The sequence below is a fragment of the Amborella trichopoda genome, chromosome 2 (assembly GCF_054954075.1).
Source record: "Amborella trichopoda isolate Santa Cruz 75 chromosome 2, AtrichopodaSantaCruz75HAP2 v2.0, whole genome shotgun sequence".
NCBI classification, from domain to species: Eukaryota; Viridiplantae; Streptophyta; class Magnoliopsida; order Amborellales; family Amborellaceae; genus Amborella; species Amborella trichopoda.
This window is the reverse complement of record NC_142337.1, coordinates 68,894,271-68,917,850: the sequence shown is the minus strand read 5'-3', so window position 1 is coordinate 68,917,850 and position 23,580 is coordinate 68,894,271. Positions and strand designations below refer to the sequence as shown.

General features: G+C 40.3%; 1 protein-coding gene across 14 annotated transcripts in view; it reads left to right on the top strand.

Moving 5' to 3' along the window:
- The window catches only part of LOC18430024 (chromatin modification-related protein EAF1 B), an 86,265-nt gene that overhangs the window by 26,778 nt on the left and 35,907 nt on the right, over positions 1-23,580 (top strand). For all 14 annotated transcript variants that reach the window (XM_088859804.1, XM_020664836.2, XM_088859808.1 and 11 more), the window contains one exon: positions 14,403-14,483. In XM_088859804.1, the coding sequence (XP_088715930.1) occupies positions 14,403-14,483 (81 nt within the window). The remainder of the gene's footprint in view (positions 1-14,402; positions 14,484-23,580) is intronic.

The window sequence follows — 23,580 nt, the reverse complement described above, 5'->3', positions numbered from 1 at the left end:
CAGCTTCTCTTCATCCTCGTCTTTGAACAGAATTGGATTATGTTGCTGCCCTACCCCACCCTGTATGGTGTTTGGGTGGTGACTTCAACATCATGCGATGGTTTCATGAGAGAAACTCCAATTCTACCATCTTCCAGGGAATGACGGACTTCGCGGAATTCATTTTCCAAAATGAGCTCCTAGATATCCTGTTACAAGGAAACCACTATACTTGGTCCAATCACTCCCTCCAACCTTCTCTCTCTAACTTGGTATGTTCCTCCTATCTTTGAACTGGGAGGAACTCTTTCTAGGCTGGCCTTGCCTAAACCCACCTTTGACCACTGTCCTATTCTTCTAGACACTTAAGCTATCAGAAGAGGACCGAAACCTTTTAGATTTGAACTGGCATGGCTTGAAGAAAAGTCTCTACCCACCTTGATTCCTATCTGGTGGAACTCTTTCTCCGGCTAGGTTTTGTGAAGGGCAAGCAATAGGCTCGAAACAAAAATTCAACTTCTCAAAGCCTCTATAAAGACTTGGAGTAAATCCAGACCTTGGAATTACTCATAAATTAAATCTTCTCTTCTCAACTCCATACAAGACCTTGATTGTATTGAGGACTCCAGACCTCTGACAGACATAGAATCAAGCCTGAGGACCCAAACTAAGCTTGAATACTTCTCCACCCTCAAAAAAGAAGAATTATATTGGTTCCTGATAGCAAGAGTAAATTGGCTAAAACCAGGGGACCAAAACACGTTTCTTCCACTGGATAGCAAACTGTCGCAGGAGAGACAATACAATTTCGACTATCAAGTCAAATAATTGTTATCTGGTAAAGTTCGAAGAAATCGAATATGCAATTTTAAACTATTTCCAGGCCCTTTATGCTGCCCCTCTGGGTCCCAGGCCTAAAATGGCCGACCTTGATTTTTCTTACTCTTTCATAAGGCCAGGCTCTTTGGCTTGAACGACCTTTCTTGGAAGAGGAAATCCTGAAAGCCTTAAATGGCTTAGCCAAAGACAAGCCCTCAGTCCGGATGGGTTCCCCATAACACCTTTCAAAATCTTCTGGGAAACCTTTCGCCCAGACTTCATGACTTTCTTCGAGGAATTTTTCCATCGTGGAATACTCCACAAAGCCATCAACGCTACCTTTATTGCCTTGGTCCCCAAGGTTGAAGGGACTGAGGAGCTTAAGGACTTTCGCCCGATCAGTCTGCTCAACTCCTCCTATAAATTTTTATTTTTTTGATGAATTAACTGTATTGCTATATATGTTTTACATGGATTGTTTGAACCGAGAGTCCCTCCATGCTGGGACTCTCCGTAAGAAAATAGGTCAACTGATCCTATACAAAATGATCGTTTGTATCTGTTCAAAGTTATATAGAATATACAATGAGATTACAAAAAATGGGCTTATAGAATTGCCCCTTTGCACCAACAGTCTGTAATCTTAAGAAAGCAAAACCGGCCGCATAGTGTTACATAGTGGTCCCTCTGTGGTCCAGATCTAAGGTAGAGGCTTCAACCAGAGCCCTGGCCTCATCCTTTGCCAGGAGATTGACTTGCTCGTTTGACGTCGTCGTGGTATGCATCCATGAGACGTTTATATCCCTGCAGATATCAACGATCTCGTTAAAGATGAAAGCAAGATACGATGGAGGAGAGGAAGTCCCTCTTGTCCATGATATTATATTTTTTGCGTTTCCCTCCACTATTAAGTTTAGCCCCCAAGATTGGTTGAACCTCTCGATGCCCAAAAGAATGGCCATAGCTTCGGTGTGTTGAGAATCTTGAATGCCAAGGTATTCAAAATAGGTGAACAAAATTGTGCGGTTTTGGTCTTTGAAAACTCCTCCTGCTCCAGCATGATTGGGGTTTCCCATGGAACAACCATCAAAGTTAAGTTTGATTGTTCCTTGTGAGGGAGGGCTAGTTGTGGGATCTCTTTTTCTTATGAGGACTAAAAAAAGTGTTAGTAGCAATCCCTGAAAATATTCGGTGGTTGGTTGCCCAAAAATTACTGAGGAGGTAATTTTGTGGAGTAAGGTTGGACCTTCAGTAACTTTTCCTTGGAATATCCAACTCCTATAAAATTCTGGCCAAGGTGCTGGCTTCAAGACTTCAACAGGTCCTTCCCTCTATCATCTCATCATCATAGTCGGCCTTCATCAAAGATAGACAAATCCTAGATGGAGCTCTAGTTGCACACGAGTGTATTCACTTTAGGCATTTATCCAAAAAGCCTGGTCTCATCTTTAAGATAGACTGCGGGAAAGCGTATGACCATGTTGATTGGTCCACACTGGATGAGTCTATGGCAAGAATGGGGTTCCGAGATCGCTAGAGAAAGTGGATAAGAGGTTGCTATTCTCATCCTCACTTCTCAATCCTCATAAATGAAACCCCAAAAGGATTCTTCCCTTCCTCGAGGGGTTACGCCAAGGGGACCCACTCTCCCTCTATCTTTTTGCTATTACATAAAAAATCCTCAGCCAATCTATCTCCCATCTATGCTAGGCAGGTCTCCTCACGGGTTTCAAAACCTCTCATCGAGGCCCGACAGTGTCTCACCTGCAGTACCCAGACAACACATTAGTTTTCCTAGACGCTTCACAAGAAATTGAAAATTTGAGGCTTTACCTCAAATGTTTCCAAGTGGCCATAGGTTTTAAGGTTAACATGGGAAAATAAAAAGTGATGGTGGTAGCAATCGCCAATGCTGAAATAAGAGAGCTTATCCCCAATTGGGAATGCAAAATTGAGGATCCTCCTACAACTTACCTTGGCCTACATCTGGGATTGGGAAAACCTAAAAAAAAGACCTTGGTCACATGTGATAGACAAGGTTGATAGGCGTCTGACTGGATGGAAAGGGAAATACCTTTATCAGGTTGACCGAACCACTTTGATCAAAGCAACCCTGGCCAATATCCCGGTTTACCTTATGTCTCTCTTCCAAATGCCATCCTCAATGAAAAAACGGCTAGATCAACTAATGAGGAATTTTCTCTGGTCTGGATAGGCAGAAAAACAAAATATCATTTAATCTCTTGGGATAAGGTCTGCAGGCTCTCTCTCCCTCCCTCCCCCCCTGCGGGCTCTCGTATATTCATTTTAGTTTATTTTTTATATAAGTTAACATTTGAATTGCTATAAAGAGTTGGAATACAGTGTTGGGTTAATCCGAGAGTACCCACTAGATGGGTCTCTAGGTAAAAACCTAGGTCAACCGACCCTATACAAAAATTGACTTATAGATCTGCCCGAATACAATAGATTTACAATGAGGTTACAAAAAATGGGCTTAAAGGTTTGCCTGTATACTACGAGATATTCTGCTACATGTACGCTCAGTGGTCCAAAGCAAAAAAGGAGGTGGACCAAGTTTGGTCTTCTACTTGGGCCCTAGCCCCATCCTTCACCAAGAGATCTACGAACTCGTTTGGCGTCCTCAAGGTATGCATCCAGCAAACGATCATATCCCTGTAGATGTATTCAATCTCATAAAAAATCAAAGCGCAGTACCATGGAGGTGTGGATCTCCCGGTTGCTCATGATATAATATTACGCGCATCTCCCTCCACTATAAGGTTTAGCCCCCAAGACTGATTGAAGCTTTTGAGGCCCAACAGTAAGGCCATGAAAATAATAAAAAATCAAATTTGGCTTGTTTTGATGGTTTCTTTACCCTATTTTCCTGCATCAAATTGGTATAAGAGCCTATTTTGTCTTCAACAACAAAGCTGAGAATCTATAACCAAGTTAAGGGTTGCTAATTTTAGGCTAAGTTTGCCAAACGAGCCTAGAACATATTGGTTTCTTCTAAGTTTTGTTGATTACTTTCTTATAGTGTATCAAAAAGCGCTAGGCGTGTTCGAGGCAGCTTGGGGTTCCAGGCCGCCCAGAGCCTAGGTGGGCACCCAAACCTGGGCGGCTCCGCAGTTGAAAAAAACATACCATATTCCAAGTTGAAAAAAAAGAAAGATAGAAGTCGAGAAGAAAATTTTTATAATCCATATTGTTAAAACAGTAAACTGTAAAACCATGCAAGTGTAGGATACAAAAGTCAACACTCAACACAACAGAAATATACAAAAATTTTAAAAATATACAGTTTAGGATACAACAGTCAACGCTCAGCACAACAATCAACACTCAACAGTCAGCACCAAGAGTCTTCAGTCTTCAGTCATCATTATCATCATCATCATCATCATCATCATCATCATCATTATCGGAAGGAATATCAATAGGGCAAGCCTCATCATATGCATCAAAGCCATTATCATCAAAGTCATCTCCCTCTTCAATATAACGCTCGTCCTCTTCTGTTTCTTCTGAATTTGCATCTTCCTCCTCCTCTTCTTCTACCTTCCTCTCACTAGTATGTGCAGCCTGTGCAGATGAGGCCCTAGGAGTCTTGGCTGCTCTATCATTTTCTTTGTGATTCTTTGAACTCAAATATTGTATAATTTTCTCCTTGGTAGCCTCAGGAACATTTTTACACGGGGCAACATCCCCCTTAATACCAGCAAAGTGTTTTTTGAACTGGTAAATGCCTCCATTAGCATCATTTCCACAATAATTACATTTAATGCGATTTTTATCACTTGGATTCGGGTTATAGCCATACTTTCACCCGGTTCACCACTTCTAGAAGAACCTGGAGAAGATACTTCCATAGAACAAGGCTTATTTTCATACTTTTCTGGTTCTTCTAAATTCAAAAGATGTCTAATCTCTTCCTGAACTGCTTCAATAACCGTTGTACAAGAAGCAGCGTTACCTCTAACACTAGCAAGGTGTTTTTTGAATCGGCTAATACCCCCATTGGTATCTTTTTCACAAAAATTACATCTTATACAATTTTTATCATTTAGTTTTGGATTGTACCCATACTTCCAACCTGGATCACTTCGTCTAGAAGTAGCAGAAATAGATCTATGACAAGGATTTTGTTCTTGTTTTTGTTTTACATAACTTATATATTGCTTAATCTCCTCTCTAATAGCTTCAGAAACATTTTTACAAGAGGCAACATCTCCCTTAATACCGGCGAGATGTTTCTAAACCGATTTATGCCTTCTTTTGTATTTTTTTCACAAAAATTGCATCCAACGCCTTTTTTGTCATTTGAATTTGGGTTGTATCCATATTTCCAATCCGGATCTCCACTCTGACTAACTCCTGAAGAAGACATCTCAAATTACAAAAATCAAAACAAAAAAAAGGGCGGGGCACAAGCCCTGGGCGGCCGCCCAGGGACCACTGCCCAGTTTGGCCACCTAGGCCTGGGCGACGCGCCTAGGCTTTCTGGACCGCCTAAGCGTTGGGCGGTCCTTTTTTTGAACACTGCTTGCCCATATGATTTTAGTGAACTTATGACAACAAAAAGAAGTCGAGGCAAGGGTATTCATATGGCTCCACCTCGTGATTAGTAGGATCAAAAGATAGAGTACTAAGACAACAAGTTCAAGAACTTACATGGCGGCTTGTAGCCATCAATCGTGGGTGAGAAGAAGTTTTGTCTATCCAAGACGATATTGAGTACAACCCTTTTACAATTGTGCTCCTTGGGACGAGTTGAGTGAATAGGAATATGATCGGAGGCACATACGGCACTCAAAATCTGTAGATCTAAAGTGGACATTTCTGATGTTGAAGGAAATGAATAAAGGTGTGGGAACAATTGAGGGCAAGGCGAGAGAGAATACGAAAGCCCAAAATTAACACCTGGGAGATGATGGAAAAGAAATTAAAGAAAAAATACCTACTTGAAAATTATCTACATTATCTTCAGCATAAAATGAATAATCTTCGTCGAGGAGAAACAAGTGTGGATGAGTACGCGGATGAATTTCGTCATTGACGGCACAAAGTGATGTTGTTCTAGCTTGTTATGTGGGTGGTCTGAGAACATCTATATAAGATGTGGTGGTTTTTCTGCGTTACTGACATTAGATGAGGCTTACAACCTAGCAGTAATGGTTGAAGCTCAGGAAAGGTGTCTATCATCAACGTGGGGTGCAGGCAGGTAATCGAAATGTCTGTGGGAGCGAATTTAATGGGAAAGGTGGGAATTTGGTGGCTGGACAGCCCTTACGACCTGCTGGCCCCTCTAAACAACATGATATAGTGGGTGTTGTGACCAGTTCTAGTCATGCAAATTGTCCAAACAGTAAGGTCATTAAGTGCTTTAAGTGTTCGGGACTCGGATGCATCTCCTCTTAGTGCCTGAATAGAAAATTTGTGAACGTTAGAAAGAAGTTCCTTGAAGAGGACAGCATGCTATCTTCTGACGGATACTCTAATTATGATGAGGAACCTAGGGTAGAAGATCCATAAGTTACATTTAGTGACTATGGGGAGGCTTTGGTGATCTGGCACAGCATGATTATGCCTCGAGTAGTAGAGGAGGCAGATTGGTTAAACCTGAAGAATTTCTCATCAAATTGCTTCCAAAATCACCAAGTCATTGATTTGGACTCCCCACCGGTCTTTGATGAGTGTAGATGAAGAAGGTAGTGATCAAATTTTTGATCAAAAGCCGGCTGAAAACAAGGAAGGTGACAATGTTCAAGATGAAGATGAAGAGTTTTGGAATAGCAAGGTTCTGATTTGATTAGTTAACTAGGGGTTGGAGATGATTATCTTGAAGATGCTCCCTTGGTATTTTCTAGGACTGAACCAATGAAATTTCGGTGGGTTTAACGGCTGTACTTATGCAATTTCAGCTAGTTAATGTGACTGAACTGATTGCACATATCACGGTTATTTCTTCAACATATACTGACCCCGTCCCCGAGTGTTCTCAAAAGTATTTTCAGATATATATCAACGGTTTCCAAGGACTCGGATTTAGTGCATAACCGTTGTTTTTTCATTAGTCTAATAACTCATAAGTCTTAGGGTTGTGTTTTCCATATTCGGGTTGGAGGAGGTTGCAAGACTAACACAAAATTCATCTTAACTTATTTCAAAACTCGAGGATGAGTTCTCTCCAACCAAAGGAAAATAATGCAAGACAAGTTGCATCTTATTATTTTTGAATTTTTCTTATTGAATTTTAATGATGTATTTTTGAAATTTTCTAGGGTTATTTTTTAGGATCTGTAATTATTTTTTTTTTTGTTTTTTGTTTTCTAGAAATGTCTTAGACATGGCTTCAGGCGATTTGTGATTAGTGGCTTGTGGAAGAATCTCGAATGTCTAATCTTCATACCATAGATCAGTTGCTAGCAGTGCTTGCTGACTCTAACTTGCCTGACTCACTCGGGTTCTGTAGGGTGCCTAGCTCTTCTCTCGGGCTTTTTTTTTTTTTTTTGCCAAGGGGGGGGGCGAGGGGGGGGGGAGTGGAGGTTGTATAATACAAAAACCAGTATGCAAGTGGGGGTGGAAATCCCTTTACACTTCATTTCTCATGAGCCATGCATTAAAGCGGAATGTGGGCCATAATTTGCTTTTGCATGATCTAACAGCTTCAGAGATTAGATTTGAGAAAAAAAATATAATTTTTTTGGATTTGAGAGATTGATGTTTTGTCCTAGTTGATCCCCCTAGTTGATCCCTATAGTGAAAGGTTGTGATTTCTTCTCAAGGGTTGGTTGATCTTCAATGAAATTTGCTCCCTAGGCCTATTTTTATGTTCTAATCCAATCATAGGCTTGTTTTCCACAAAAGAAAAAATTGCACATTTATGAGATTTTAATTTCAGTTACTGTTCATCCAATATCTTCAAGAGCTTGGATCAACTAGATCCAAACTCAAAACCCATATTTTGTTTTGAGGTTCACTATTTCGGGTGTCTAAGGAAGCTTTCACAAGGATTGGAGGCATCAATTTGCTCTAAGCACAAAGATTGGAGGATCAACCTCAAAATTCTTGGTAAAATTTTAATTTTAAAATTTAAATTTATATAATTGATTTTAAGGAAATTAATCAAAATACAATTAAAACATTTAGTTTTGGTTTAATTTGTTAAACTTCAAGATCCGTTTTGATGTGTCATTTAATGGGTTATTTGAAATTTGATCAAGAGAATAATAAGCTAGTGAAACTAGGTTTAAAAAAATATATGGCTGAGATGTTAAATAGTTCAAATCCTTTATGTAGTTTTACAAATTATCCTTCATTTTATATATTTTATGAAGTTTTGTATTTATGAATTCAACTGCGTATGTTGTATATGCTTTTCATATTTTTCTATTTTTTGAATTTTCCTTATATTTTCCAAAATTTTGGGTTTTTTTTGGGCTTCTTGGTTCACTAAGTGTAAACTCGAGTGAGTTGATTCAGACTCGTTCGACTATCTCTAACCATTCAAGGTCTGAGTTCTGCAGCTGAACTGATTTTTCCAACACCAGTTGCTAGTTTGTATTTGCTTTTCCTTGACAAAATACTTGTTGAGAGATGGATTGAAGATCCTATCTTTAAGGCAGCCTGGCTAGGTCAACAAGATGGAGCGACGAAGAGATGCAAAAATGGAGTTCAGAATGGTAACCAGTGGTAAAAAAGTTTTGAGAAAATTGACTTAAATTAAAGAGATAAAAGGAGTTAGAAGTGAGCATTGAGATCCAACTGGCTTAGACCTCATCGGTGTCCTAGTCCCTGAGAGGAGGACCAGGGTATTAGCATTTAAACCTATAAAAGGCCTCTTACATACGAAACACAGAATACTAGGCTTGGGCTGAGCTGAGTTGCCCTTTACAAACGATTACATATATTTCAACAAAACAGATCAGTATGGGTGCTGGCTTTGAGATCCTTGTCTACTTCCTGTGCTGGTTTTTTCTGCTAACTAGTTTACCTGGCTGCCTCCTTGGCGAGAGCGTCTGCCTCTTCGTTTTCCGTCCTTCGAGTGTGCTTCCAAATGACCTCGAAATCCCTGCATAAGAATTGGATTTCATAAAAAATATTGCGAAGGTTCCAAGGTGGATAGCTAATCCCCCAGCTCCACCTAATGATGTTTTTGGCGTCTTCTTCTATTAGCAATTTCCTCCCCCATCAAGGGTTAAAGTTCTTGATTCCGATTAGCAAGGCTAAAGCTTCAGCTGTCTGTGAATCCTTTATACCTATATTTTGAGAGTAGGATATTAGGACTCTCCCTTCATAATTCCTGAAAACCGCCCCAACTCCTGAGGGGCCAGGGTTTCCAAAGGAGCTACCGTCGAAATTGAGCTTGATGTAGTCCTCTGGTGGAGGCTTCCATCTTGGATTTCTACGGCCCTCTGTCTGTGTCTTAGTTTTAGAATATTATCCGAATCCTGTAAGGGGGAGGAAGCAGGGATGCCCTTGAAGGGTTTGTGGTTAGACGCCCCAAAAATAACTGAGTCCGTTATTTTTTGGAATGCAGACTGTGTAGACTTCTCAGTTTCTCAAAAAATCCTTGAATTTCTCTCTCCTTATAGTCCAAAGGATGGCTGCTACCAAGGCTTTCCAAAGAATTCTCCCAGCCTTCAGAAAGCAGTCCTCAAAGGCCACTGTTAACAATGACTGGGTAGATGATGGGAGAACCCACGATAGGCCAAATAACTGAATAATTTGGCACCATAAGGAGTATGCGAAATTGCAATGTAGAAACAGATGTGTAGTTGTTTCCTCCTCTTGTATGCACATTATACATCTCTTAGGGAACTAGAAACCTCTTTTCTGAAGATTGTCTAAGGTTAAAGGTTTCTCTTGGATCGTTAACTATTGGAAGAACTTAACTCTTAGGGGGGCTATGGAATCCCAGGCTCTAAAAGAGGGGTCCGCAATCTCTGTCCGTTCATCCAGGACTCTATAGAAAGAGGCTACTGAGAACTTCCCTGAAGCAGCTGGTGACCAAATAATGGAGTCTTTCCCTGAAGGGGGTAAGAAAACTCCCTGGAGTTCGTGGGTCAATGAAACAAATTGTCGGATTTCCTCTTCAGAAAGAGGCCTTCTAAATGATGGGTTCCATGTCCTACTAGAACCTGAACGTGTGATTTCATCCTCTATGAAGGCCTATTTACAGTTAGCTATGGCGAAGAGTAAGGGAAACCTGTCTTTTAGTGGTGAGAGGCCTAGCCACAAATCCTCCCAGAACCTGACCTTTTGTCCTCCTCTTGCATGAAATCTAATATTATTTTTGAACCTAGGTAGGATGGAAATCAAAGTTTTCCAAATGCCTGAACCTGCGGGATAGGGTATTGTCTTTGGCAGCCACTTTTCTGCAGGAATTCTGTATTTGCTTCTTATAACCTGAGACCAGAGTTGGTTGTCTTGATTAGCTAACCTCCACCACCACTTCCCCAAAAGTGCCCAATTCTGTTTTCTAAGATCTCTCGTTCCCAGGCCTCCCTTCTCATGTGAGCAAACCTTTTTCCAAGATACCAAGTGGATTTTCTTAGTATCGTTTGACCCCGACCAAAGGAAATTTCGCATGAGCTGCTCTAGTCTTTTTGAAACTGAAACAGGAATATGATAGAGCGACATGTATGGGAGCACAAGAGAATATGTTGACATCATATTTCCATACCTGCGGCATTATATCGACATCATAGTCAGCTACATATTCTGACATTGCTCTGATACAATATAGAGCACCTTCTGCCACACGCCAATCCCAGGATTCATTGTTTCCCATGCTGCCAACTGCCTGTTTGCAACTAATGTTTAAAAGGATGCTCAACCCATGACAACATCTTAAGATATCATTCATATAAACAGAAAGGCAGAAACAAAATTGTGAAACTGGGGTTTTTGGGTTTAGATTATATCCATGCTGAACTCTAGTTACTTGAAAAAAGTCATATGTAAGGGCGAACAATAACCAGTGGTAAAAGTTGACTATTTGATTATAACAAGAAGAAAAGATGAACTTGAATTATATTTACATGGAAGATTTGAGCCCCATGTGGAAGATGTTGGTAAGGTTACCGAGGAAGATGGGCATGGAAACAAGGAAATGAATGACTAAAGCCAATATTAAAGGTCTTTTGATCTTGACTTAAGAAATTTTGGATTCCATGAATGAGGCATCAAAACAATGGGACGAGAGGCCCACAGTAAAAATCAGGACGACTCCATGGAGGGAAAAATGGTGGTGAGAATGCTAGAACTGGAAGCTCTCAAACTAAGGTTGACCTGGATATTGGGGAGTCTATCGTTGGTTTGAAGAGGATGCTTGAAAGTAAGGATTTGGCCACCTAAGTGGCTAGGGGTCCTTGCCACCTAGGTGGGTGCCTAGTTTTTGAGGTGCCCCAAAACATGGAGAAAGGGGGGGGGAGGTTGGGGGCCTCAAGAGTGTTGTTGGGGGTTGGGGATGGATTACCAAACCCCATAACTTGAACTTCACATAAGTAATAAAAAGGACCTCTTTAATGTATTCTATGCCCGTTATTACTGTTCCAAGCGTGGGTGCAAAAGGAGGGTTGTTTGGTTAGCAGCCAGCGGAGAACTTTTGCCACATCCGTTTCATATAAGGCTCGAATGATGATGATGATGATTCTATGCACGTTATTTTGTTGCACTATCTTAAACTCATATGTACATTTGTTTGAAATTTGATATTCAATTACTAAAACTTAAGCAAATTGAAAACACAACTTGAAAATTGAACTTGAAATACACTAAGTTTACAATCAATGCCATAGTCCATACTACACAATACAAATCGACCATCATTACATTTCAAATCGACCATCATTTACTAGAAGTTACGAAAGTCAGAACTCAAAAAGTTGACATAACAATGCAAGGCAATAAATCTCATTAACTTAAATTTCAAATGAGTTTTGTCATCATCGCCACTGCCAGCACTAGGAACACCACCATTCAATCTCCATGACCACCAACAGCTGCATCTGAGTATGATCATGCCAAGCCATCATCATCCCCTATGTGACAATTCACTCTTCTTTCTCAATCTCCTGCTGAGTCAGCTTCTCCTCATCCTCCCCCTTGCTGTACTCATTCTCTTCCTTCTTGATTTAGATCTAGTGGGGCTCATTGAGCTTCCAATAATCTTACAAACTTGGCCCCAGCTCGAACTGTCTTCAGGAATATTGCATCATCTTCAGCATCAATCACTGAATTGGCATCAATTGATGGAACTCGTGATGCCGCTCTTTCAACATCTGATAATACTAAAAACAAGATCATTTAGTCTCTTCTACTCAAGCTTTTTTTCTCTTCTTCGTGTGCATCTGTTGGATAATGCATAAATGCATGATTAGAATTTAGGAAAGTATAATACAAGTTAGTGACTTAGGGATGCCCTAATGGGTCATATGAGGACTCAAAGGACAATTTTACTGATACACATTTAGCGTTTGAGGATACTCACCTCCTCCAAAGGGTGCTCAGGAATGGAAATAAGTTACTAATTGCCCCCAATTCTTTAGATGATCTAAATGCACACTATTTTATGTGAGATATAATTTTTGAAATGTTAAAGTATACATATGTGTGTGTGTGTGTGTGTGTGGTAATAAAAATTGCAAAAGATCCTCAAGAGGAGTGAGGGAAGGCAGCCCACTTGTTGGGTGCTTTGTACACAATTAACTGCATATCTAAAAAGATGGAGTGAAGGCAACCCACATATCAAGTGCTCAAAAACCTTCAGTGTCCACAGTAGCATAAGAAGATTGACGTTAAGAGTGGCCGGGTGGGAAGGAAATTTTTTTTTTTTTGGGGGGGATTGGAGACAGAGCTGAGATAGTATGGTAGCAAGAAAGAGCAAGAGGGGAGGCCTGATAGGGCAGAGGCCAGAAGAATAGAATTCAAGAGAATGGAAGAGAATTAGAGTGTATGCAATCCACACACCAGGTGCCTAGAGAAGCCAAAAGAGGGAATGAGGGAGGGGGTGGGGGAGAGAAGACAACCCACCAGTCAGGTGCTCACAAGAGAAAAGAACAACTATCAGGTAGGAAATAACTTGAAGATTTCTACAGGGAAAAAGAAGGGGGGGGGGGGGGGGGGGGGGGGGGGGGAGTGGTGTTTGTGTTTGTGTGTGGGCATGGGGTTTGTTTAAGAGAAGGAAACTCATAAGATCAGTGCTCAGAATCTCAAAACAATTGCCCACTGCTTGCACTCAATTCCGAAATCAATAACATCCTCAGAAGCTGTGGAAGGAGGATAGGATTTTGCTCTAAGAAATCCTGAAAATTCCTCCAAAACATAATGTCTTGGGTTTCCCATCGAGCATCAGTCAAAATTGAGCTTCATGGTACCCTGATTTTTGGGAATATGTAGTTAGATTGCCCTCAGTTTAATATAACTTACCCAAATTACCTAATAATAGCCCCTAGTTTCAGTGAACGATAGAAGGAAACCATCTTCTAGTGGTCAAATATACTTTGCCTTACTCTTTTACGTACAATCGCTGCAAGGACTACCATATTCTTTGTTTTGTTGGTTGAAAAGTACATCTTTGAAATGATGAAGGCCATCTTGTTCATTTGCTATCTCAAAGTTTCTTTTATGAAGTAGCTATTTTGACAAATATTTTCTTGTTGTTTGTCTTTTGTTTATAAATTAGAATAGTCTTTCATTCATTTATATCTTAGTTGCCAAGATTTTAACTCTTCTTTCTCTCTCGCATTTGTTTTTTATTTTTATTGGCAATGCACTCGTTTTATTGTGACCACATCCTGGATTAAGTACATTGATACTTAACCCTTCTCTCTCATTTTGAGAATGACAGATGTTCGTTTGAATTGCTGGACGACTTGATTACATCTGATTTTAGAAAATATCAAACTGTTGTACACTTGAAGCCTGAAGGATCCAAATTCTAAAAAATTCTAAGATCTTGGTGGCTCGTGTCTCTTAAAAAACCAAGCAAAAACCTTTTTTTCTTGAGTTATCTAAAATGCTCTTTTTTTCTCTGACTGCTGGATTTCTTTTGTGATGATCAAGAGAATTTGCTGCTTGTATTCTGCTAGCTGCTTATACTTGTTACCTAGTATATTTTCTTTATTGTTTATATTATTCTTTTTAATTTTTTGATTGATAACATGCCTTGTGTAATATGTGTTGTGCCCATTTGTCTGTGTGCTCATGCTGTTGCTTCTATTGGGACCTGTGATCCATTGTTTGTGTCTGTGAGCACACATGCACTCATGCGTTCATGTTAAGACAAACTCACGCTTCTTTTTGATGATTTTGCGTGTAACTTTCTTCCCCCAGTTCTTGATTCCTGTTGGTTGCCTTTCCCTTTTTATTCTTTATGCACTCACTTGTTTTTCTTTTTATATGAATGTTTGCCATCTGTCACCAAATAGTTTGCATGTCCACAGCTGTCCTAGCATGTGGGCTATGTACACTTATATACTCATGTTTGTGTCTATATTTTGTTCTCTTTTTGTTGAGTTTGTATCACGGCAGGCGTATAAATTATCTCTAGTTAGCTATTGTTGAATAATATGTGATTGATATTTTGTTTGTAGGAAACCCTTTTCTACATGGTGCCACAAGGTGCAATGGACATCTTCCGAAGTTCCACAGAAGCTTGTTGGGCATCATGTGAGGTTGTGCTACTTTTATTTCTTTGAAATTTTTTTCCAGAATATTTTTCTGCTTATGAAATTTTAAAACATAGTTTGAAGATGTTCACAGAGAATCGCTTTTGCAATTTAGCCTGACTCTAAAATAAATGGGTGCCATATTAAAAAGATCTTGTTGGGCCCTTGCCAAATTTGAAGGCGACTTTAGGCTGTTGGAGAACCAAAAATGATCCTTACAATTTGTATTGGAGTGCTGGAGTTCGAAACCAGGTGATTGGAACTGCTGAATGCCAGCATCCAAAGTAGAGACCATAGCTCTCCAAAATGAAGACTTCGGTACATTGGGTCCTAACTGTGTTGGAATTTTCGAGTTGCATCCCCAACATTCTAGATAGGGACACACATTTGGGTATCTATCGTGTATGCGTTTGTCTGTGGGAGTTTACATGGTGTTGCAGGAAGAAAAGGTGAGAAATTAAATTAATTATTTTCTTGAACTTTAAACAAGTAAAATCAGCAATAATGGAGAAAAAACATGACGGTAAATCAAGCCAAGAGAAGAAGAACTTTCTTTTTTCATAAATAAAATTCATTCCAATAGCATAAACAACCAAAATCTGAAGTCTCACTTTTTATAAGCCTACAAAACCCTAAAATTAACGTGAGATCCATGTAAACAATTTAAAACTCTAAAATACTTCTAAATAATACTAAAATTTAAGAAATACACCTGTGAACAGGACATAAACAATATCATGAATAATGCCCTAGAATCCCTAAGATTAAAAAAACCCTAGAATCCCTAAGAAACTTAAACACACTAGAAATAGACCCTAAAACTAAAATTTAAAATATATATCATTCAAATTGAATAAAATTAAAAATAAGAATAATTTGTCTTGCATCACATGGGATTTGCGTATATACTCTTATGATGGCCTGGAATTTATCAGTTTACCTTTCATTCCACCATAGAAACTATATAATTCCTCCCTTCCCAAATCCTATTACTTAAGGAAATCCTCTTCCAACGCGTGCTAGAATAGGTGTTATGAAGGAAAACAAGAAGACTCGAGAAATTTGATTCGAAGGAAAGGACCATCAAAATGGGTTTCATTTGTAGAAGGAACAAAGTCTGGCCTTAAATGCTGTTAAAAAATATCCGAGATCTGGCCACGGTCTCGATATTCTTGGAGACTTTAAAGGAATAATTTGAGCGAATCACATCATGGATCCATGTGTCCAATGCCTTTGAATTCATGGTAAACCGCAGCCCAGGAAGTCAAGGCAAGCTATAGGTCCACCAAGGGTGAATAATCCTAGGGCAATCTTCTTTTTGCTCACTAGGAATACTCAAAATATTACTGAAGGATAACTATTTCCAAATGTGTGTGCTTAGGATGAACATCATTTTTAATCAAGTCTGAGTGACTTTTTTTTTTAATGTCAAGGCATTGTATTTAGCCTTGACATACATCTTGTCATGATTGGTATCAGCTTCATTTATGTGGTTTGGAGTGTCCGCTCTCCACCCATATGGCATGCTTTTAGATGATTAACGCATGTTTATCCAGAACGAGAGCCAGAGGAGATCCGGTATCAGGAGCGAGAGAACTGAGCGAGGTTGGCTTGAAGTTATGTGGTTGGGGAATGAAGTATGTATCGAGATTCCTGGCTTTCAGGGAGGGCGTTGCATATTTGCACAGGAGTGGGTTTCTTACTGAATTGGATCGCATTCTGTTGTTATTAGGATGTTTAGGGTGCAATTAACCAATCCATTTTATTACAATTTCGACCGATGGGGATCAAATGGTATAGTTCATTTGTTGGTAGCTTGGAGGATTACAACCATCACTATTGCTTTCCAATTGGCTGTTTTGCATTAATTGCTACTTCATCAATCTTACTGATTAGTGTACCCGTTGTATTTGCTTCTTCTAATGGTTGGTCAAGTAACAAAAATCTTGTATTTTCGGGTATATCATTAGGGCCTTATCATACGTGGAAGAATTGAGGACTGCTCCGGAAAACCACCCCAAAGCCAAGTCACTATGGTAAAATACAGGTTGGTTTCCCTGCAACAACGTTGCTCCCACAGCCCCGATGCTTTAGTCTCAATCTCCTCAGGTTGTTTCCTTGTATGAGAAAGGCAAGCTTACCCTTCTCCTGGTACTATTGCCAAACCTTGCTTAGGTTTTCCTTGTTGTGCAATAAGTTATTTGCAACCAGCTCCTCGATTTCAGAAATAGCAACACGAAATCTGTTTGGCGACGGGAGATACCGCCAGAGCTTAAGCGAGCGGAAAGTATTGGAGCACTTTCACTTTTTATACAATATGAATAAATATGTTTTTAAACCCTCTTCTTTAAAGTGGATGTTCTAGTGCGAATCTCAACAATCACTTGTTCTAATTCTACATATTGATCATTTTGAACCAAAAGAAAAAATTTTGATGGAATATTCACTTTATGTATAATATCTTGACTCTCAATATGAACGAGGCGCTATAGGAGCTCTTGAGCTCCTATAGCTACAGTGCTATTGCTCTTGTTATAGGTGCAGTTAACAGTGCTTTAGCTCTTGTCTACTGTGCTATACCTATTGGTGCTCTAGCTAAGCATAGGTGCTTTAGCTACTAATAGCAGCTAAAGGAGCTCAACATAGGTTGCTTCGCTCACTAACTCTAATAAACAACTCTAGCTACTACTCTAAAAATAGCTATCGAAGCTCTATAGTTTAGGGCGGCCACCAGTGTTTCAAAAAGCGTTAGGCAGGTCGTAGGCGGATTGGGGGGTCTAGGCTGCCCAGCGTCTAGACGGGCGCCCAGAACCTGGGTGACCTAGTTGAATCCAAAGAAGGATTCTTCAGTTATGTCAGTATTAGACTATCAGTTATATTCAAATTATACTACATATTAGCATTTAGTACACATTCCATAAGCATAACCATAATCCATAAGTTGGTTCATACTCCATATCCAATTAAAACTTAAAATATTCCAACCAAGTAATTTATCAAATAGTATCACACCAGTATTGTAGTACACCACCATGAGGAAGAAAACAAAATTGAATTATAAAACTATGAAAGTAATACTTGACAACTCAAAAGAATATTCAATAGTTCAATACACAATACTTCAATCAAAGTTCAAACTTCAAAGTTTAATAATTATTCAACAATCAACATTCATTCATCATCATAAAATTTTGGATCAGCTACATTGGCATCATATTCATCGGAGTCGATAGAGTCGTCACCCTCCTCGACATATTGGTCGTCCTCTTCTTCCTCTGTCTCTTGTGAATCTGTCTCTTCTTCCTCCTCTTCCTCCACCCTTGTTCTCTATGCAGAAGATCTAGTGGCCTTAGGAGGGTCAGCTGATGTCCCTAAAGCATCCATGACCATGTCTCATGTCAATCCTTCATGCCCCTCGACCTCATCATCATCAACTAATCACTCTAGCATTGTCCATATTTTTTGATCCGATGGGGTCTCTATTATCTCTCTTAGCAAACCTGTCCTTCAATTATCGATTGTACTTGACATAGACTAGGTCTTTGAGCCTCTTTGATTCAACCCTATTCATTTCCTTATATGAATCTAACAAAATCAAATGAAACTAATTAAAATCTAATATCTATGGTTCATGTATTATTTATAAAATTATACAAATTACCCTTATGGACTTACCCTTTCAAAGTACTCCAATTGCGCTCACAAACGGATGAAGAAGTGGTTAGGTTTAAGATCCGAATGTAGCTGCGATTCCACTTCTCATCAATAATCTCCCAAATAGGCTTGTAGTGGGTTTCTTCATTATTGAAATTTTGGGCTCTCTCTTTTTTTCATTTCTCCGTAGCATCATATATATAGCCCATAAAAGGTTTGTCACTATCAACCATGCGAAGGACTTTGATAAGAGGAAAAAATACCTTAGGAGCGCGCCCAAAAAGCCTTAAAAATGATAATATCTCTCACCTTCTTCCCAACCTGATCCTTAGTACACTTGCATGCTCTTGACTCATCCGAGGTAAATATTTGCCTCAACTGCACTCTCCACGAATGTATGCCATCTAGGCATAAGTATCAGGTCACAAATCTCATGATGCCAGACCTCACAATCTCTTTCTTCTTTGCAAAGGAACGCATCATGCTGAGGGTGATATGGTGGCTATAAATGAAATTCGTAACATACTTGGCCTTCTTCATTGCACCTGATATCTCGGTTAAACCGCCAATCGCCTAAAGCATGAGCTCTATACAATGTGCTACACATGGTGTCCAAAAGATTCTAGGATAAGCCATGCGCAACATATTAGATGCAGCAAAATTAGGAGCAGCATTGTTTGTGACAACCTGTACAACAAGATGCTCCCCAACCTCCTTGATTCTCTTCTCTATCACTTGAAATATGTAATGGGCATCATGGATATGATCAAAGGCATCAATAGACCTAAAAAAACAGTCCCTACAGGATAATTCAGAAGCAAATTCATCTAAGTTCTTCTCTTCCCATCAATACAAGCATCAGTCATAAGAGAACCCCATACTGAGCCCATGCATCTTTCTTAAGTTCTACAGCTTCCTTCATGGCATTCACTGCTTTTTTTAAAAAAATGCTTTGAAAGCTCATATGGGGTTGAAGGTTTCATCGTAGGGCCAAATTGGCCAATTGCCTCTAATGTAGCATAGAAGCTGCTCAAGCGAGCGGTATTGAAAGGAATGCCCACCTCATAAAACCATGTAGCGAGATAATACGCAGCTCTATCTCTCTCTTCCTTCTTGATTCTATTGTCAATGGTGGTTTGCTTTTTTGTTCTCTCCTACAACCTCAGGGTCAAGCCGAGGTAAAAAACTATCCATAGGGCCTCGAGGCTTCCTAGTCCCAAAACCAGAAGCAATTACAACTCCCTTCCCCTTTCCTCTAATAATGGATTGCTCAACCTCTTGGCATCCCTCCCCAGTCCTTTCCTTATCACTATCATCATCATCAAAATTGACTTGAACCCTAGACCTAATCTCTGCTATAGAGGCAAATCTCCCATCTTTTTTCATTTTCACCATGTTCAAAAATTCTTTATTTCCTCTTTAACAGCATCAAGAGTCTTTTTACATGGGCTCCTGATACCAGCAAGATGTCTCTTAAACCGGCTTATCCCCTCTTTTGTATCATTTTCAGAAAATTGCTTCTTATGCAATGTTTATCATTAGGATCTGGGTTATAGCCATATTTTCAACCGGGATCACCACTTCTATTAGATCTTGAAGAAGACATCTAAAAACTAATGCAAATTACTATAGCAATAAAAAAAATCGCTTACTTTGAGTTTGATTGCTCAATCTTCAAACTTCCACCTCAAAGATTATTCTAAATACTCGAAATCTTCTAAAAAACCCTCTAGTAACTTTGCAAAACATCAAAATTAATATCAAGGGGTGATGTTTTGATCAATTTTTGTTAACTTCGAGTAACCTTTCGATCCTAAAAAATTCACCACAATCTAGTTTTTTGAGGGTTTTCTCTCTCTAAAATTGGCTCCAACAAGTTTTAGGTTTCAAATGAACCTAAAACCCTAATTTTTTGCCCTTAAAAACACAAAAAAGGGACAAAAAATGCCCTCAGCAAATGGTTTTTTCGCCCCTGGGCGGGGCGTAGGCCTTGGGTGGCCACCCAAGGCTGGGCGTTGGGCGGTCTTGCCTAGGCAGCCGTTGAGGGATTGACCGCCCAAATTAGCGCCTAGGCTTGGGCAATGTGCCCTGGCCTTTCGAACTGCCTTCGCGGCCCCCTAGGTGCTGGGCGTTCCGCTTTTTGAATCACTGGCGGCCACTAATTATAGGAGCTTATCGGTGTTATAGCTATAGGTTGCTTCGCTCACTAACTGTATAAAGAACTCCCTTGCTTACGCTATAGGAGCTGTATAAATAGGGCTGCCACTAACTATACCAGCTTTATCGGAGTTATAGGTGCTATAGGTAAAGGAGCTAAGCTCGATAAACTCTAGATAAACAAGCTCCTCTAGATGCTAATAGGTGCTATAGAGTTGCAGTGTACAATGTTATAACTCTGCTACTGTGTAATAGTTCTTGGTGCTCTAGCCATTGGTGCTAGCTATAGGTGCTATAGCAATTGGTTAGCTATTGTACTACTGTGCTATTGTACAGTGCTGCGAAGGCCTTCTATGAATTGATTGCTTCTATTTCTTTTCTTGGGTTATTGGGAAATCTTTGGAGCCCTTGTCATAGCTCCCTGAGGATGTCGGCCCGTCTTTTTCTTCAAAATACCATCTCCACCAGATTGTCTATCAAAGATTTTTATCAAGCCATTTCTCGATTCAACCACCACATTCCATCGTTCTATTACTATTTTTATCATCTTTTATCTTACATCTTATTATTGCTATCAAAATTTGTTGCGTAGTGAAATAAAATTTGAATTTGAGCGGCTGGTTACTAATTTTGCATTATCCTTTTTTTTTCTGCTTCCCTTCCTTCTTGCAAGTCTTTTCAACCCCCCCTTAAAAAGTCAAGAACCCCCCCTCCTCTGATTCAGGAGTTCCTTCCCATAAAAAAGGAATGGCCAAAGAAAGGGAAGAACAAAAGCAAAATCGAAAGAGGTTTTTTTGGACTGTTTCGAACCGCCAATACCGGCAGCCATTCCTACAAATTGGGCTACGATTCGGTGACTGATCCTTTATCATAGGCGGGCGCAAAGAAGAACGCTGACTGCAGTAGCGTAGTTGACTATGCTTCCAGCGCGGCAAACAACATCTTTTTATGCTACTCACGAAGCGGTCGAGCTATCTTGATACCATTATGTCTGGGGCTCACTAGCGAACCGAGGAATATCGATTGCTACAGCGTTAGGTCGGGAGGTATGAGACACTCATTGGATTTGGCAGATCCTAACTACTTAGCGGACCCAAGGAAGCTGGCCCAATCTTTCTCATTTGCTCTCCCATTTCTCACTTCCGCCTTTCAAAAGTCAGGAACAACTAACCGGGGGGAGCCTCCCCTTTCCTTTGATAGGTCATAATCAACTGCAGATTGGTTATCTTGCTCCATCGCGTTGCGCCAACTCGTTACGCCAAGTGACTCATGACACAGCCGTGCCGTGCCGAATAAATCCTCCGCCCAAGTGGGTGCTAATAGCAGCGTGGGCAGCTAAGTTGGTATGGAAGAACTGCTGTGCCGCGGGCTCTATACAAGATATCTATATATCACTGGAAATTACCGTTTCACATCCGGAGCTACGAGGTGTTCCGGGAGGAGCTACGAGGCGAACCGGGAGATCTTGAGAAAACAAAGAAGTTAGACAGAAAATTTGTTGGACTGAACAGCTTGAACTGGTGACTAAGACTGAGAAGACATGCACTGAGATGAGACACTGTGGACTCTAGAGCTTCCCTGGCGAACGGACTGAAGAATGCTTCCAATCGGCTAACTGTCGAGGTGAGCCTCTTTCGCTTAGCCTTTTGGATGTGCTATTCACTGACCAGTATCATCGTATTCAACCAAGGAATTGGATTTTGACTTTTCAACAGAGGAATCCAGATCTAAACTTGCTCATAGATCAGGGCATCAAGTTTCCCCTCGAGATCTGACCTTGATCATATGTCAAGGCTAGGTACAGCTCCTTATGGCGAGTGGAGAGTTGGCGAATCCACTAACCGAAGAGAGCTTGAAAATGAGACTCGGTTATCCCAGACTGCGTTCTAGAAAAAGTGGCCTACTTGAAAGAAAAGGCAGGCACTCTCGTATTTCAGCCCTTGCGGTTGCAGCATTGCCCACTCTTTCTTTCAGGCGCCTGTTATGCTTATATGGGCATCAGTGACTAAGATACTCAATTGAGTAAAGGAGATCAGAGTCTGTCTAGAATGAAGTCTTGCTTCTCCAACTCCACCAGAGCATTTAAAGAGAGTTCGCGAATCAATTAAGAGCAAACAGAAATAGACTGTAACCTTACAGGTGCAGCCACGAAGGCTTGTTCCTCCACCGCTGTAGCTCTTGTTCTTCTTCCTTCTCAGAGGTCGATTCAACAGCTTCACTCCAAGGGTAGTGCTTGTATTGCAGGTGATAATCCTGAGATGTCCATTGTTAAAGCATGCCCTTTCATCCTTCCGGTAGTCGGGTAGGAAAAAAAACTAAGGATTAATGATTTTGCCAAAAAGCTCTTTAAGGCGATTAGCTGTTTCTGTTTCGGGTACATAACAAAACTCAAGATATTTCCTGATAGCTTGTGATAGTCTGTTTAGATAGCCGGTTTAGTTCAGGCGTTCAGTTCAAGCTATACTTGTTCTTCTTGGCAGATCAAAGATTGTTCTTGTTCCATTACTGTAACGAGTAGGACCTTACACCGGCAACTCCACTACACACCACTGCATCCAATCTGACATAACTTACACTTAGAAAGGTTACCCACATCCAAGTACTCAACTCACCATCAGTATGTATTTGCTTGCTTAGCTTAGGACAGGGCGCACAAAGTTGCGCTGCGCGGGCTGGTCTTCCACACATCTAGAATTTCATTGGAAACAGGAGTTTCCCTCCCAATTTTTCCTCTAGACACAAAGAGTATGTAAGGCGCCACGCTACTTCATGAGAGGAGGGGAACTCTTAAAAAAGACTCTCAGTGGACAACCGATGAGATGTATTGACAAACCCGAAGTAAAAGTTGTTCTTAATGAGTTTCAGGTTTTATGATGGTGATGAATTTCTTGTTCTGGAATGAATCAGGGCCCCCTCACTTTTGAATTGAATGGAGACCACAAGTGATAAGGACTGTGAACAATCTTCTAATCTTTTGCGAATTGACGGTCACACGTTGTTGCTGTTTAAATAAAAACTCTATTTTCTATTTGAGCTTTTGATAAGGCATTCCCCATCCCACCCTAAACACGGTAGGAGCGATAGCCAACCCTTAAATCAGCTGGGAGGCGCCTATGGGCCCTACTTCAAGCTTCTCCTACTAATTCACTCCCTGTCCCACCTACTTCGGGTAAGGAATGAACCACCAATCCACCCTTGACATATATGATGTATGGAATTCGCTCTATTGCCCTTGGACGTCACCCTTTACCATGTTACGAGCCGCCCACGATGGATTTTCCGGATTAAGAAG